General features: G+C 38.0%; 1 protein-coding gene across 3 annotated transcripts in view; it reads right to left on the bottom strand.

The window, feature by feature from the left end:
- The window catches only part of Stk39 (serine/threonine kinase 39), a 263,115-nt gene that overhangs the window by 203,235 nt on the left and 44,542 nt on the right, over window positions 1–15,338 (bottom strand). For all 3 annotated transcript variants that reach the window (XM_042694158.1, XM_042694159.1, XM_042694160.1), the window contains exon 2: window positions 9,915–10,027. In XM_042694158.1, coding sequence (XP_042550092.1) covers window positions 9,915–10,027 — 113 coding nt within the window. The remainder of the gene's footprint in view (window positions 1–9,914; window positions 10,028–15,338) is intronic.

Raw genomic sequence — 15,338 nt, 5'->3', positions numbered from 1 at the left:
AACAAATCTTTTAAATAGGGATACAGGTGGACCCATTGCAACAATGAGATATATAAGATGTTATGTCGAAAAACGAACTTTACAACTTTGGGGGGAGGTGGGAGGGAGAGATGGGGATGGAAAGGGAAAACAAAGGATGAGGCAACAATGCTGGATAAGAAATGTACTCATTACCTTGCCCAAATAATTGTAACCCCTCTGTATGGTATTTTCACAATAAAAAAAATCCTAGCTACTCAGGAGGCTGAGATCTGAGGATCACAATTCAAAGCCAGGTCGGGCAGGAACGTGTGGGAGATTCTTATCTCCAATTAACCATCAGAAAACCACTGTTTGAGTTCCACTGAAACACAGTGCAATTTCTGGTTTTATGATGGTGAGCTGTGACTAAAGCTGTTTTCATAAACTTTCTGTCTCGGGACCTTGCTGCGAGTGTACCCATGTAGACCACTAACCTCAAGTGTCCCAAGTTCCTGGCTCAGCCTCCAAGGCACAGAGACAGACTCTGGCAGAGCACTGGCCTTTCCTAGAGAGCAGTCACCTGCTGGAGGAGTTGCCTATAATGCAGAGATAGGTCACCTAGACAACCAGCTTCACTCAAACAACAACATTCCCATCAGTGTTTTACAAATTATTCCTCTGTGTGTTTAATTCCTACTACGTTGTCATCCCCCACCTTATCATCATACTCCATGTACGCTGGTAAGCTGTCTGAAACTCTTTTGGAAAAAAGGAGTGTAAATATTTATACTAGGAATACGTTCCAGGAAAATAAAGAATTGCTACAAAAAGTTCTTTGAACTAATATTGAAGATATAAACAATTAGGAAAAACTTAAAGCTTGGTTTCTTTTGTCGCTAGAACAATGAGATTCACAAAGCACTAAAGGAAAGAGATATTGTTACTGAAAGGAGAAAGTATAAATGAATTCTGAATTCAAAATATAAAAACATCCTCATCTTTTCCCAACCTATGTAAATTCTAAATCAATTCTTCCCTAACTGATAATGGTGGCAATCTTAGTTAAGAAATCAAATCTATTGAAGTTCTTCCTATGTGCAATTCCTATGTGCAGTTAAATCTCTCTCCATTAAATCTGAGGAGATATTCTTCCTAACTTTATTCTAAAGCAATGGATCTCAATTTTGGCTACACACTGAAATCACTGGAGAGCTTTACAAAACACCAGCGCCTGGGTACCAGCCTAAGGAACCTGATGTAAATTGGTTTAGGGTTCAGCCTGAGAATGAAAAGTTTCAAAAGCTCCCAGGTGATTCTCAGGTTCCAGCAAGGCTGTGAAGAACTGCCTCTGGCTAATCACTGAGAAACAAGCTTCCTTCCAATGTAATGAGGTATCTGGCTCCTGAACACATTACTACATCGCAAATTAATCTATGAAAGAAGTAAGATGTATATGTTCAATTTGCAAACACTACCAAATGAAATGTGTATTTCCAAATGCAACAGAGAGCCAAATACACCACTGAATTACATGCACTAACCTCCAAGCATTTAAGTACCTTCTGAAATGACATAGAAAAAACTGAGTTATATAAAAACACTGAAGAAATGTCATTCTCCAGCTGGCACTTCCAGAATATCAGCTATCTCTATGAGGAGTGAGTTAATCAATATTCACAAATAATCAAATGCTGTTTAAGTAGCAGGATTTAAAATAAATAAACAAAATTAAACTTCAGCAATTTCAAATGTCAAACAATAAATGGAAGAAAAATATTTTTTAAAGTACTCTTACAGGAGATATATTTTTCTGAATTCTCATTTTCAACCATGAAAAAACGTTATTGTAAATTTTTTTAATTATAAAAATGATACACTACTTATGCAGCAAGCTCTCAAGACTTTACATCCAAAAAAAAGCAAAACCTGTTCAAAGAAAAGTGAGCTGCATATTCTAATACCCCTTAGAAAGGAATTAACAATAATAGGAAAGGACAAAAGCATTTGTCTTCACCCAAGCAGTTTCTAGAAGCCAATGAGTATGACACAAGTGACACGCAGAACAGTGCGACATGAGGCTGGAGGTACAACAGAGCACTGATCTGGCTCCACAAAGCCTCATGAGGCCCTGCTTCCAAGCCAGCAGTGTAAAGAAATAAAGTGAGCTATGACAAAAGCTGTTTTCATAAAGTTTTCCTACTCTGCTGCATACGGGGTGTTTGTTACCTTACAGTAGATACCTTTTGCATGATTCTTGTTTCTTTATTTAAAAAAAAAAACTTACCAAGTCATGTTTTGCAAATGAACAAAAATATATAAAAGCAAATTTAACTGGAATATGTGATTAGCATCAGATGAAACTTCAGCATAACTTTTAAATTTGATATTCCAAAATTGAAATTCATATTTTAATACATACTTCTAAGCTAATGTAACTTCAGAACTATATTCATTTGCATTTAAGTACTAAGTCTAATTGCTTAAAAATATTTTCACATCTTCAAAATAGCAAAAAGAATCCATTTCTAATCTAAATCATATGAAAATAATTGCTAAGTGGCAAGAGTCAATTAACAGTACAGAACTTGATGACTAATGCCTGAAATGCTCAAAAGAGCACTATACACAATGAAGTAAGCTTATATTTTAATATATTTCAAATGCTTGGTATAAAAGGCTACAGGAACAGACAAGTGTATTTTCTCAATACAATGAGGTATGAGCTGGGATATAAGTAATTAACTTATGAACTATAAAGTTATTAAGTTTAAACAGAATGGAAAAAATACTTAGATCAATGTAATACATAAAACACAAACACAAATTATACAAATTTAAGGTTAACTTACAAGCTAGAATATTTTTAACTAGTATAATCTTGCTACAATAAACAACATTTGCAAAAGCATCAGCATAATTCAAGTGATTTGCTTAAATTACATATAAACAATGACATGGCTTTTTTTCTTAAAAATTTTCAATTAAAAAAAACAGGGAGCCGGGCGCAGATGGCTCACATCTGTAATCCTAGCTACTCATGAGGCTGAGATCTGAGGACCACTGTCCAGCCAGGGCAGGAAAGTACGTGAGACTCTTACCTCCAATAAACCACTAGAAAAACAGAAGTGACACTGTGGCTCAAGCAGTAGAGCACTCACCTTGAGCTGAGCGCAGGGGCAGTACCCAAGCCCAGAGATCAGGCCCCACAACTGACAAAAAAAGGAAGAAAAAAAAAAGAACAGGGAGAAAATAAAAACTCCTGACTGGAAGAACTGTTCAAAGTTCCCCAAATATTATCATCTCAATTTAAATGGCTACATAAAACCTGTTACAGGTAACTGTTAGGGGAACTGTTATTCCTCTCAAATAATCATTCAAGCGGGTAACTATCTATAGAATTTTAGTCTCTAAATTACCCTATAAATCATAGCTAATTCATTCCCCTAAAAGTCAAGAGAAGGAGGGAGGGAGAGAAGGAGGGAGGTAGAAAGGGAGAAACTCATTCTTCTAAAGAAAGGAAGGAAAAGAGGGAAGAAGGGAAAAGGGAAAAAAGATGAAAAAAAGGAAGGAGGAAGGGATCAAGAGAGGGAGGGAAAGATAAAAAGAGGGAGGAGGGTTGGACATCAAATCAAGAGAAAGAAAATAAGACACCAGAAAGCTAAGTTAGGGCTGTGGATTTATTCTGAAGATCAATTTCATAATTTCTCTCTGAATCCTGTGTGAGAGATAGTGAATTACCTTTAGAAGGATGACAGAAAAAGAAACAAATGAATGCCAGAACTTTTCCAGTTCAAGGCTAAGAAACTTTCATTATATACTATGTACACAATGTATATCCTTTTCTCCTATGGAGAAAAGAAAGCACACTGTGCCCCAATCTATGACTTCACAATAGGTTTGTAATATCAAATCATACTGCTAGAATGACTTGACTCTATCTTAAATTATAAAGCATGATTTGCTAGTAGTATTTTAAGTGAATTTAAAATGATTTGCTTCAAAGAATTAAATTTTAAATATACACACTCAAAACTTTGAGGAGAAAAATTGGAAAAATAATTGTTTCTTATCCTGGGAAGGAAGGGGAAGTTCCTCCAAAGGCCTTGGTGATCCTTCAGGGGAATGGAAAAGAAGTGATCTCTTGGCCCTGGAGCTCTGTGTCCTCCACCACAAGGTGGAACATGAGGGACTCTATGTAACCATTGTTCCTTTGAAATGACTTTGCTCACATCTGTCATCTATCAAAACTAAAACAGTTTAATGATTATTACAAAACTCTATAATGTAATCACTTAACTATGTTTTCCTTCTTCTTTCTTTATTTTTTTGTCGGTTGTGGGATCTGAACTCTGGGCCTAGGCACTGTCCCTCAGCTGTTCAGCTCAAGGCTAGCACTCTACCATTTGAGTCACAGCGCCACTTCCAGTTTTTTCTGCTTATGTGGTGCTGAGGAATTGATCCCAGGGCCTCACGCATGCAAGGCAAGCACTCTACCACTGAGCCACCTTCCCAGCCCCCTATTTTCCTTTTTTAAAGAAATGAGAACTTTGCCTGGTCCCTAGGCAATGATTTCTCTTCCAGCTATTGCTCTCCTATGCCAAAGAATTAAATTATAAATTTTGATGACATTAGAGTGTAAGAATGAGAAAAAAATAAGGTTGAGTTATTTGTAACTACATCAAACACACATTAAAAACATGAGAAGTCAACTGGAGAAAAAGTTGAAATGGATAGGGGAAAGCCTATGTATCAGAAAATCTTAGGCTGAGTTGGAATGGTTGTGATCTCAGTATCCAGAAGGCTAGGGCAGGAGAATCTTAAGTTCCAGGTCAGCCGGAAGTTATACAATATGACCAAGGTCAGCATTGGCTACTTAGAAAATTCCTGTTTCCAAAAAAAAAAAAAAAAAGTCAAGCCAGGCGCTGGTGGCTCATGCCTGTCATCCTAGCTACTGAGGAGGCTGAGATCTGAGTTCAAAGCCAGCCTGGGCAGAAAAGTCTGTGAGATGCTTATCTCCAATAAACCACTAGAAAACCGGAAGTGGTGCTGTGGCTCAAACGGTGGAAGGCTGGCCTTGAGCTGAAGAGCTGAGGGGTAGTGCCCAAGCCCAGAGTTCAAGCCCCACAACCAACAAAAAAAGAAAAAGAAGTCATAAAGTCAAATGAATGATAAACTGAAACATTAATCAATCTCTAGATAAAATAAAGGAGAATACCCTGAAAGCTAGAAAAAGTGGATTCTAAGGTAAATTAGAAGGACTGAAATATTAATGGAATTTATTTTGTCACCTGATGACAAAGGATAAAAGACAAACAACTTCCAAAGATGATAAATTGCTAACTCATGTAAATGAAGTCTAAGGAAGTCAAAAGTGCACTAAGGTAGCATCCCTAACCATTGAGTCAGACCACAAAGAAACCTCAAGGCCATCTCTACATAGAATATAATATGCTCCTCTGCAAGACCATATGTCAGATCCCTTTTTTTTTGGTACTGGGGATCAAACCCAGGACATAGGCAACTGCTTTTTTTTTTTTTGGGGGGGGGGGAGGGGGGAGGTCCGGTCGTGGGGCCTGAACTCTGGGCCTGGAAGCTGTCCCTCAGCTCTTCAGCTCAAGGCTAGTGCTCTACCACTTGAGCCACAGCACCACTTCTGGCTTTTTTCTTTCTGCTTATGTGGTGCTGAGGAATCGAACCCAGGGCCTCAGGTATGCAAGGCAAGCGCTCTACCACTGAGCCACCTTCCCAGCCCCATGTCAGATCCCTTTAGTCAATCTGAAATTGATTTTGGAGAGCAATTCCACTGATGAAAGGAATATTAGAGAAATATAATCTGTCTACCAATCTGCTGAACCAGTTCTAGGCCAACAGAGGGACAAAGTACAGAAAGGCACTCGCAACTCAAAAGTCATTCCAACCCAACACAAAAATGAAGAGACTCACAAATCTATGGAGTCCTTTTTTCTTCCCACCACCTCGCTGAGTATCTAATATCTACAGGGCCCAATAACGGCTAACAAGCTTCTGCTCTGTAAGGATAATTATCTTCCAGAGTTGTTAAGCTAATTAAAATTAGCCATTTATACCACTGTGAGATTGACAAATGGGGATAACAACAAATGTGGCAACAACAAATCTCAAAAGGTGACAACATCTGTATTGACATAGTCTGGAATGTATAGGACAGATCAATATTATTTTAACCATATGGTCATTTTACCGAGAGATCAGATAAAGGTCAAACCCCCAAAACAGAAGGAAATTCAAATGAATCCACAACACAAACATACATATTAGTTTGGATTAACTGAATACCATTCGAATCACGTCAATGAAAATATTTGTTTTAGAGTAAGTATGCTAACCTAATTGCTGTTAAATTAGAGTAAGTTTTAGTTTTTAGTAAGCACAAAGTCTGGTAATCCCATACATACGCTAAAATCATTCTTTTAATGGAACTAAGCACACTACACACGCTAAAATCATTCTTTTAATGGAACTAAGCACACTACAGAAACTAAGTCTTTACCAAATAAGTGTATGCACTTTGTATATTTAATTAATTTACCTTTGGTAATTTAATTACAATAGTCATTTTCATGGTGTATTTTTTTATTTTAATTACTTTTTTGATACTGGCCCTGGAATTTGAACTCAGTGCCTGGGTACCTTCCCTGAGCTTTTGTGCTCAAGGCTAGTACTCTAACACTTGAGCTACAGCTCCACTTCTGACTTTTTAGTGTTTAAATGAAGAGAAGACTCTCAAGGACTTTCCTGCCCCAGAATGGCTTTGAACTGTGATCCTTAGATCTCAGCCTGGTAAGCAGCTAAGATTACAGGAATGAGCCACAGAGCCCAGTTAATTTTATTGAAAACTGCACTGAATGCTAAACATCTACCTTTATAATAAATAAATATAGTAATGGAACCAAAATAAAAAAATACTTCTGAGAGTCATTATTTTTCTGTTTGGGACAGTTTAAATTTTGTCTTTTGTCATAGAAACAGGAATGTACCTATACAAACACTCCAAAGAGGCCACCTCTTTAAACAAAACATCAACAACAACAAAAAAGATTTAGCAGTGTTCATTTAAATCACCAATTATTTCATATCAATGATCTCATCCAATGTTTCTTTTGCTCCTTGATTCCCAGAGAAAGTATTACTGTAATTAGCACATTAACAATCTGGATCTTTCTACAACAAAACCAGGAACCAACTCCACAAGCACAAAGAAATGTACAGATTCTCATTAAATAAGAAGCAAACTATAGGATAATAGCTCTGCACGTAGATTCCAGCCTGCCAAAGGACAAAACATGGAAGCCAATAGCAGAGAGAGGGGACTGAAATCAGGACAGGGAGTGGAAATGAGGACAGGGTAGTAATGGGGGTCAGGAGGTGATAACAGTTTAGAGAGAGGCAGATGTTCCAATGGCCAGCAAAGAGCTGATAACTATGACTTCTATGACATAGCACTCCCATAAGACAAAGATCCCAGTGGTCATTGTTTCTTCTCAGAACACTGGTTTCCAGTTTTCCAGTTAGCACATGGCACACTCTGTGAGATGCTGCCGCATACTGACCTGTGTCTAACACACACTGACGGAACTAGGGGATTATTAGGATACCGGATATCCAAACACTGCCAAATTGTGAACCCACAGACATAATAAAAGTGCAGGCAACAGCAGCATTACAAGCTGAAAGAGTGATAGAAACTTTGCTCCACACAAGCTCATGTATCAACTAGAACATAAAAGCCTGACAACCTGAGGCAAACTATAAATTCTTTTTTTTAAAGAACCAGGGAATAATACATCCTAAAAACCATAGCAATTCTTCCCTTCTCTAAGTATGCCCAAACATTAAAAGGCCAATGATTTAAGGTTAAGGGAAGATGGAAGCAATAAATTTATTATTTTAGTTTCCTTTTAAGTGAGAAACCATTTTAATTTAATAAGAAATAATTAGGCATATATGCTCTACAACACAGACATTACAGGAAGATAAAAAAGAAGGGAAGTAAATTAACCACCACAAGGCAAACTCATAAATCAGACAACAGCCATAAAAGCATTCATTCCTAGATAGAAAGCTAACTTACAAGTACCTCCAAATGACACGGCTATGCTTATTAGTCTCAGGAAAAGAAGAGAACTGGAATGATGCCCTGCTTACCTCTACTCAAGTCGTCATATAGCTACCAAGCCAGGCAGCAAGTTACTAATGGAAAAAATTCCAAGGGAATATATGAAGTACTAGACAACTGAGCATTTGACTACAAACTGGCCATGGCATCTAGCAGGCTGGTTCTAGGACTGTCAGACATAGGAGTAAATAAGCACATAGCACATATTCTGTATAACTATTCAGGTAGACAGAGGATGGCTAGGACCTCCAGTAAAGCATTCCAGTGAGACAAACATCAGGAGAAAGTTATCGAGTGATACTTCCCAATAGTACTTAAGTTTAAATGTATATTTAAAAAAAAACTTTAAAGAAAAGCTAATGTGCACTTATATACAGCCACAGAATTTAAGAACTTCAGAAGGAACTCGTCTTAAAATGTAACTGTCTTTTACAATACCCATGAGCTATTACTTAAATCAACTAAAGTTGTTTTAAAAAAAAAAAAAGCTTAGTAGGAGAAGCAGGACTCAACTCTCTCCAGAGTTTGCTCAATGCATTTTTTCCACCCAGGGAAAGTGACCTTGAAAACTGGTTGGATGACTAAGGTACAATTTTCTTGGTCACCACAATGGCCATACACAGACAAATATGTATACAGTAGTCACTTCCATAAAAGCTAAGTCCATCTAAGGAGAGGAGAAGGAAAGCCATAAATTTAAAAAATTAACATTAAATTATAAGGCTGAACTTTAAAAGTTAACATTACATTATAGAAGTTCTTGATTTAATTTTAGTTTAAACAAATAATCTATTACCTCAGTCCTAGTGAAATCTACTTATTGTGTAGCCTAAATTTAAAATGTGAGGCCAAACAGAGCTGGAAAAGTACAGCTTTACCCTTGTACTTAATTTATACCATAGTGTACTGTAATTAAGCCTGAAATAAAAGCTATATTCTGAGTGAAGACAAAAAGCTCTTGTTAATGACATTCCATTCCCAATGTAGAATATAACAAAAGCCTTCTTTATCTGGAGCCAACTGTCATTATACTTTGTAGCTTGTATGGAGCTATTGGACTAATATTTGCACTGGGATTAGTGTTGGGATAACCAATCAGTTAACTCCTCCACCACAGTTTTCTATTATCCTCAAATAAATGACCAAAGGAAAAAGAAAAAAATTGGCAGGCAGAACAATGACCATATTTATGAGATTAAACTCTCAAACCCTTCACAGTTTGCTGGGCAACTAATAATCATTTGCCAAGCTGTTCATTTAATAATGAGTCAGTTAAGCCTAAAGTAAATGTTCCTTTAAACCAACCAATGCTACTCCATCATATCCATACTGACAGACTCCGATCAGTAGCATATATCATCTCAAGTGAAAAATACAAGTTACCATGTAAGAAAACCAAACTCTGGAAAGCTAAAATGTCGAACCTTCTAGTTTGAGGGCCAGGAGTTTGACCTCAAACTCTGTGGTCAAAAAAAGTCACATGTCCCCAAGCCATCCTGCACAATGTGCCTCCACTGGTATATAAAATGGAATGTCAACACCAAGACCACTGAAGTTTTACCCTGTGAAAAATACTGTTCATCACAGCCAAGAAAAGTATAGAAAGTACAAGACAATCACAAGGCATGGAATCATTAGTTATGCAGGAGGAGGAAGTGCTGTGGCTGTTCCCAAGAAATACATATATCAAAGAGAAGTCCACACCCACGCATTCACCAGCCATGGCTCTACTCATCATCTCCACATGCACAGATGTCACAAAGAGCAAGCAGCAGGATTCCCCTTCACCTTAACTTACTAGTAGTTCATCCATACTGGTCTGGCATTTTTCCAAGTTGATCCTCTTTATTGCTACACGTTCTTGCCTGGGTTTGCACAGGGCAGCCTGGACCACTGCTGTAGCGCCACTTCCTGAGAAAAAAATAAAAACAGTATTTGTGGTTTTCTTTCATAAATAAATACCTTCTTAAGTCCCTTACTTATGACATGCAAACACTACTATATGGCATCTCTTTCTGAAAAGAGTTTCTTAAGTCTTCAAGTAATTCTCTGGAGGAAAAAAAGGGCAGTCTCAACTTTTCCAGTGGATATATGTCTGAGGACACAAGAACAACAGATATAAACAGCCTGCGTGGGTGCTGTTGCCATCCTTGTGTCCTGATCACTTTCTAACTGCAAAGCCTTTATATTTCAGACGCTTGTCCCATGTCAGCCAAACCACTTCTGGTTGAGCACTTCAGAGCTTTCAAAAGCTGCTAGGCATCTTATCTCTCCTAAGCACTCTCAGAGCTTATTTCTTCTGCACTTGCTCTACAATTAGAAAAACAGAAATCAGCCCTAGTGCTCTCATGCTGAAAGCACAAATTTCAAGGATGCTAAGCAAAGTGGTGCAATGTATTGTTACCAAAACTCTTGGCATTTAACGAATTTCTTATTTCTAAAGTTTTCTGAGCCTTAGCTAACACACTCAAACTCCTAAAAGATGATCATGTCATTATCATGTTTTACAAGAACAAAATATGAACATGCATTCATCTGTGGCTTACCCCAAAGAACTACTAATCAAATTTATACTCTATAGGGGGTAAAGACCACTAGGTTAAGATATCTCAATTCTACATAAAATACTTACAAAAATATCATTCTAACCGCATAAATCTTCTACCACCCTAAGATAGTGAATAAGAAAAAAAAAAAAAACCTGTGCTCAGGATCCAGATTTAAAATCTAACTTTCTCCTCAAAGATTTTCTTTGGGTAACAATTCTCTAATCAATCCTTGGATAAGGGAAGGAGAGACTTTTGGCAATAGGAAAATAGATCAATATAGTTTCTCTAATATATGTAATAGGAAAGGATGCTTACAATGAAAACAATGACTCACACCCCAAGGAAGCATCCAAATGACTGTCCATGGGGCTGAAGTTCTACACTTACTTTTTCCTCTGGCATCCCATCAGCTAGCTCTCAGTCTATGATCTATTGAGCATAGCAGATTACCTTAGTGCTTCTAAACCTAAGTCTCCAACTCAAGACTCTACCTCAGGAAAGCTTAGTTTGTGTTCACCTAGAAGGAAATCCTTGTATATTGACCACTCAGAGACCAGCAGGCACTTCACTCATCGAAGTTTCTTTAGAATGCTTTACATTTGGATTATTAACTTCATTTTTAAAAACATTTTAAGCAGTTGTACAAAGGAGTCATCAGTTAACAAAGCAGTTTATGAATACAATTCATCTTGACCAATGTCATTCCTTTTTAACATTCTCACCCATCACTCTCAACCAACTCCTCTCACTTCTCTTGATTTTGTAGGATATACACTAAATTATTTATTTCCTTATTTATTTATTTGGTCAGCTGTAGGGCTTGAACTCTGAGCTTGGGCGCTGTCCCTCCAGTACTCTACCACTTGAGCCTCAGTGTCACTTCCGGTTTTCTAGTGCTTTATTGGAGATAAGAGTCTCACAGACTTTCCTGGCCAGGCTGACTTTGAACCGTGATCCTCAGATCTCAGCCTCCTGAGTAGCTAGGATTACAGGCCTGAGCCACTGGTGCCTGGCTACACTCAATTCTTGACTGCATTCTCCCCATGACTTCTCCTCTTAATTCCTCTACCTATTTCACCTTGTCCCAACACCACCCCTTTCAAGTACCTGCTTCCTGCTATTTTTATTTTGCTGAACTCTGATTTGGGCTTTCTAGGGAGTTACATTATTTGAGATCTCCCTTTAATCTACTGTAATTCAGTTAATACATCTGTATACATTTGCCTACCATGCAACGAATTTACTTACTAGTTTGTCAGCTAAATAAAGCTTGTACCTAAAAGGGAAAACATGCATCCTTTTGTCTCTCTGGGCCTGACTTACTTCACTTAACATAATTTTTTCCAGGTCTTTCCATTTCTTTACAAATAGTACAATATCATTCTTTCTAATGGATGAGTAAAAGTCCATTGTGTATATATACCGTATTTTCTTGATCCATTTAGTCCACTGAGGTGTATTTGGATTGATTCCTACCTTGGCAATGGTGAACAGTGTTGCAATAAACATGATTATGCTGGCAGCTCTACTATATCCAGGTTTGTAATTTTTTTATCTTTTTTGACTTGTAAATATCCAGGAGTGAAATTGCCAGATCATAGGGCAGCTGTATGTTTAATATATTGAGGAACCTTCACACTGCTAGTTGAGCAAGGTTACATTCCTACCAACAGTGTAGGAGTGCTCCCTTTGGTCCATACCCTCATCAGCATATATTGTTGTTTTCTAGGTAATGGCTATTCTAACTAGGGTGAAGTGGAATCTCAACAATGTTTTTATTTGCATTTCCTTTATGGCCAGAGATGTTGAGCATTTCTCCATGTTTCTATTGGCCATTTTTACTTCTTATTCTGAGACTACAAAAACATGGGCTTGAAGACAATATCTTCAACAAATGGTGCTGGCAAAACTGGGTGTCCATATGCAGAAAAGTTAAAGTAGATCCTTAAATATCACCTTGTACCAGCATCAATTCAAAATGGAGGAAAGATCCCAATGTAAGACCTGAAACCATGAAATTATTACAGGAAAGAGTAGGAGACACATTTGGGGGCTCCTGGGCACAGGTAGGTACTTTTTTAGTAAAAACTGGAAAGCACAGTATCTCAAAGAAAGACCTGATAAATGCAACTGCATCAAGCTGAAAAGTTTCTGCATGACAAAGGACTTAGTCAACAAGCTAAAAAGACAGCCTATAAAATAGGATAAGATTTTTACCAACTAGATATCAGACAGTGCCCTAACATCCAGAATATATAAAGAACTTAAAAACGTGAACCCTCAAAACACCAACAACCCATTTAATAAATGGGCTAATAAGCTAAAGAGAGTCTTCCCAGAAGAAAAATTACAAATGGCCAATTAACTTCATTTTATCTGTGAGAAAACTGGAATTTGGAAAACTTGCCCAAGGTCATATCACTAACAAGTACCTAGCCAGCAATCTGCATCAGTCTGCCAAACTCCAACACCTATGCTTTGTTTCTACTTCCCAAAAGCCAGAGCATATCCTTCCCATCATTAGTGATTATATCTTGCCAGAAAACTGTTTTCTTCAGTCCTAAATGATTTAATAAAAGAAAACATACTTGAAGGGAAAATCCAAATAAACTCCTTCCTTCTTAAGAGGTCAGGTGATGAAGAAAGTGCTTTCATCCGTTTGTTCGACCTGGTCTTCTTCTCCCTAACTTTACCTCTGGTTCCATCAGCTACTAGTCACAACTCCACCAGGTTGTCCTCTCTGGCCCAGCAGAATTTTAGATTCAATCCAGAATATTCCAGATACCCCAACCAAACACTACAAAGAGTCCTGCTGATAGAAAAGTGTGTTTTCCAGTCTCTAGCATAAGAGACTATCACTAAAGTGAGCCACAGAGAAAGTGCTAAGGAGCTGGTTAGCAAGGGGCCTGGTATCCAGTACAGAAATCAGCAAACATTTTTAACTAGCTGCTTATAGAAAGCCATTTTCAAACTTGATACAAACACACACACACACACACACACACACACACACACACACACACACACACACACACACACACACACACACACACACACCAATTCATTGTTCCATCTTTAATCACAGTCCATAGTAGTTTCAAATCAGATAAATCAAAGGATTGGGGGTGAGGAATCTCCCCAGAAGAACAGGCTTATATTTTTTCATAGTCCTCATAATCCATTAAGACCTTGACTACTAACGGTCCCTGACTTCCACTAACACATGCATGAAGTAGAAATTCTAAAACCAGAGGAAGGGGTGGAGAAAAAAGTTCTACAGCTACAGATTTGTTAATGCTCTACAATTACAGCTGACTAATAAACAATTGGCACTCAGAAAAAGTAAACATAAAGCTACATGGCCTGAGATGATTGTTACAACATGAATGAATTTAAAAATCCATTGAATGCTCTGCAAGATTCCACTTCTGGATCCAAGGATTGGATTCCTATCAACTACAAGAAAAATCAGGGGGGGCTGGGAAGGTGGCTCAGTGGTAGAGTGCTTGCCTTGCATGCCAGAGGCCCTGGGTTCGATTCCTCAGCACCACATAAGCAAAAAGAAAAAAGCCGGAAGTGGCGTTGTGGCTCAAATGGTAGAGCGCTAGCCTTGAGCTGAAGAGCTGAGGGACAGCGCCCAGGCCCAGAGTTCAGGCCCCATGACTGGACCCAAAAAAAAAAAAAAAAAAAAGAAAAATCAGGGGGAAAAAAAGCAAAGGTAGAGAGTACTGAAAAGGCCAAGTCTACTCCCTACTTTCTGGATGAGGAAATGAAGTCTGGATTCTCCCCTCCCCCCACCTTCATCCCTCTCTCCCTTTGTCCATCCTCTCTCCAGCTCTCTCTCCATCTTCCCCCCCCTTCTCTCTATCTCAAAAGAGAATTCTCTGTTGTTTAGGCTTATACTGATCATCCACCCTGCTGACCTCACTTAACTTCTTCACTTCCACAAAGGCCCTGTCTCTAAATTGTGGCTTTGACATGTTTTAGTGGGACATAAACATTCTATCCCCACAGCTCTCTCTTCATCTGTGTTAATGTCTACCTAGGAAATCATCTTGTAGAAGGCTTTTTTCCCCATTTCTAACAGGAACAGTAATCTTCGGACCTTTATTATCTTGTGAAATACCTGCCACATGGTAGGATTTAATTACTATTTGTTATTGAGTTAATATATGCAAACATCTTTTGTTGTCATTTATGCCTCAAATTTTCTTGCAGTAGGTAAGTCCATTTTTTTCATAATAGATGGATAGGTAGTGATGTTTCAAGAAGATGGTTACTTTGGTAGTCTCCAAGAACACTGGTTTTGTATAACAGATGTAGCCCTAAATTAAGCAGGACATATGGGCCCTACCATGTCAGTGGCAAAGTAACTTAGAATAGACCTTGAATGGCTTTTATATTAGTCTGCTGATGTTTTCTGTAATCCAGGATGCTATAGACTCTGTGGCTTAAGCAGATACCAATTCCATAGTTCTGCATGGTATAAGTCCAGCTCAAGGTGGCTTCCTGACTTGCAGGATAGGTAGTAGATGATGAAGTTATAGGAAACTTGGACTAAGGATAATTGCTGGTACTATTTAGGTCTGATATTTTTTTATTACTTTGAGACAATAAAAAAGAAAATATGATGCTACTTATTTCTTATGTGTTTAGTAAGCTATTTGGGAAGG

Source organism: Dipodomys spectabilis, unplaced genomic scaffold, assembly GCF_019054845.1.
Source record: "Dipodomys spectabilis isolate Male_0828 unplaced genomic scaffold, ASM1905484v1 ptg000174l, whole genome shotgun sequence".
NCBI classification, from domain to species: Eukaryota; Metazoa; Chordata; class Mammalia; order Rodentia; family Heteromyidae; genus Dipodomys; species Dipodomys spectabilis.
This window is presented reverse-complemented; position numbering and strand designations above follow the sequence as displayed.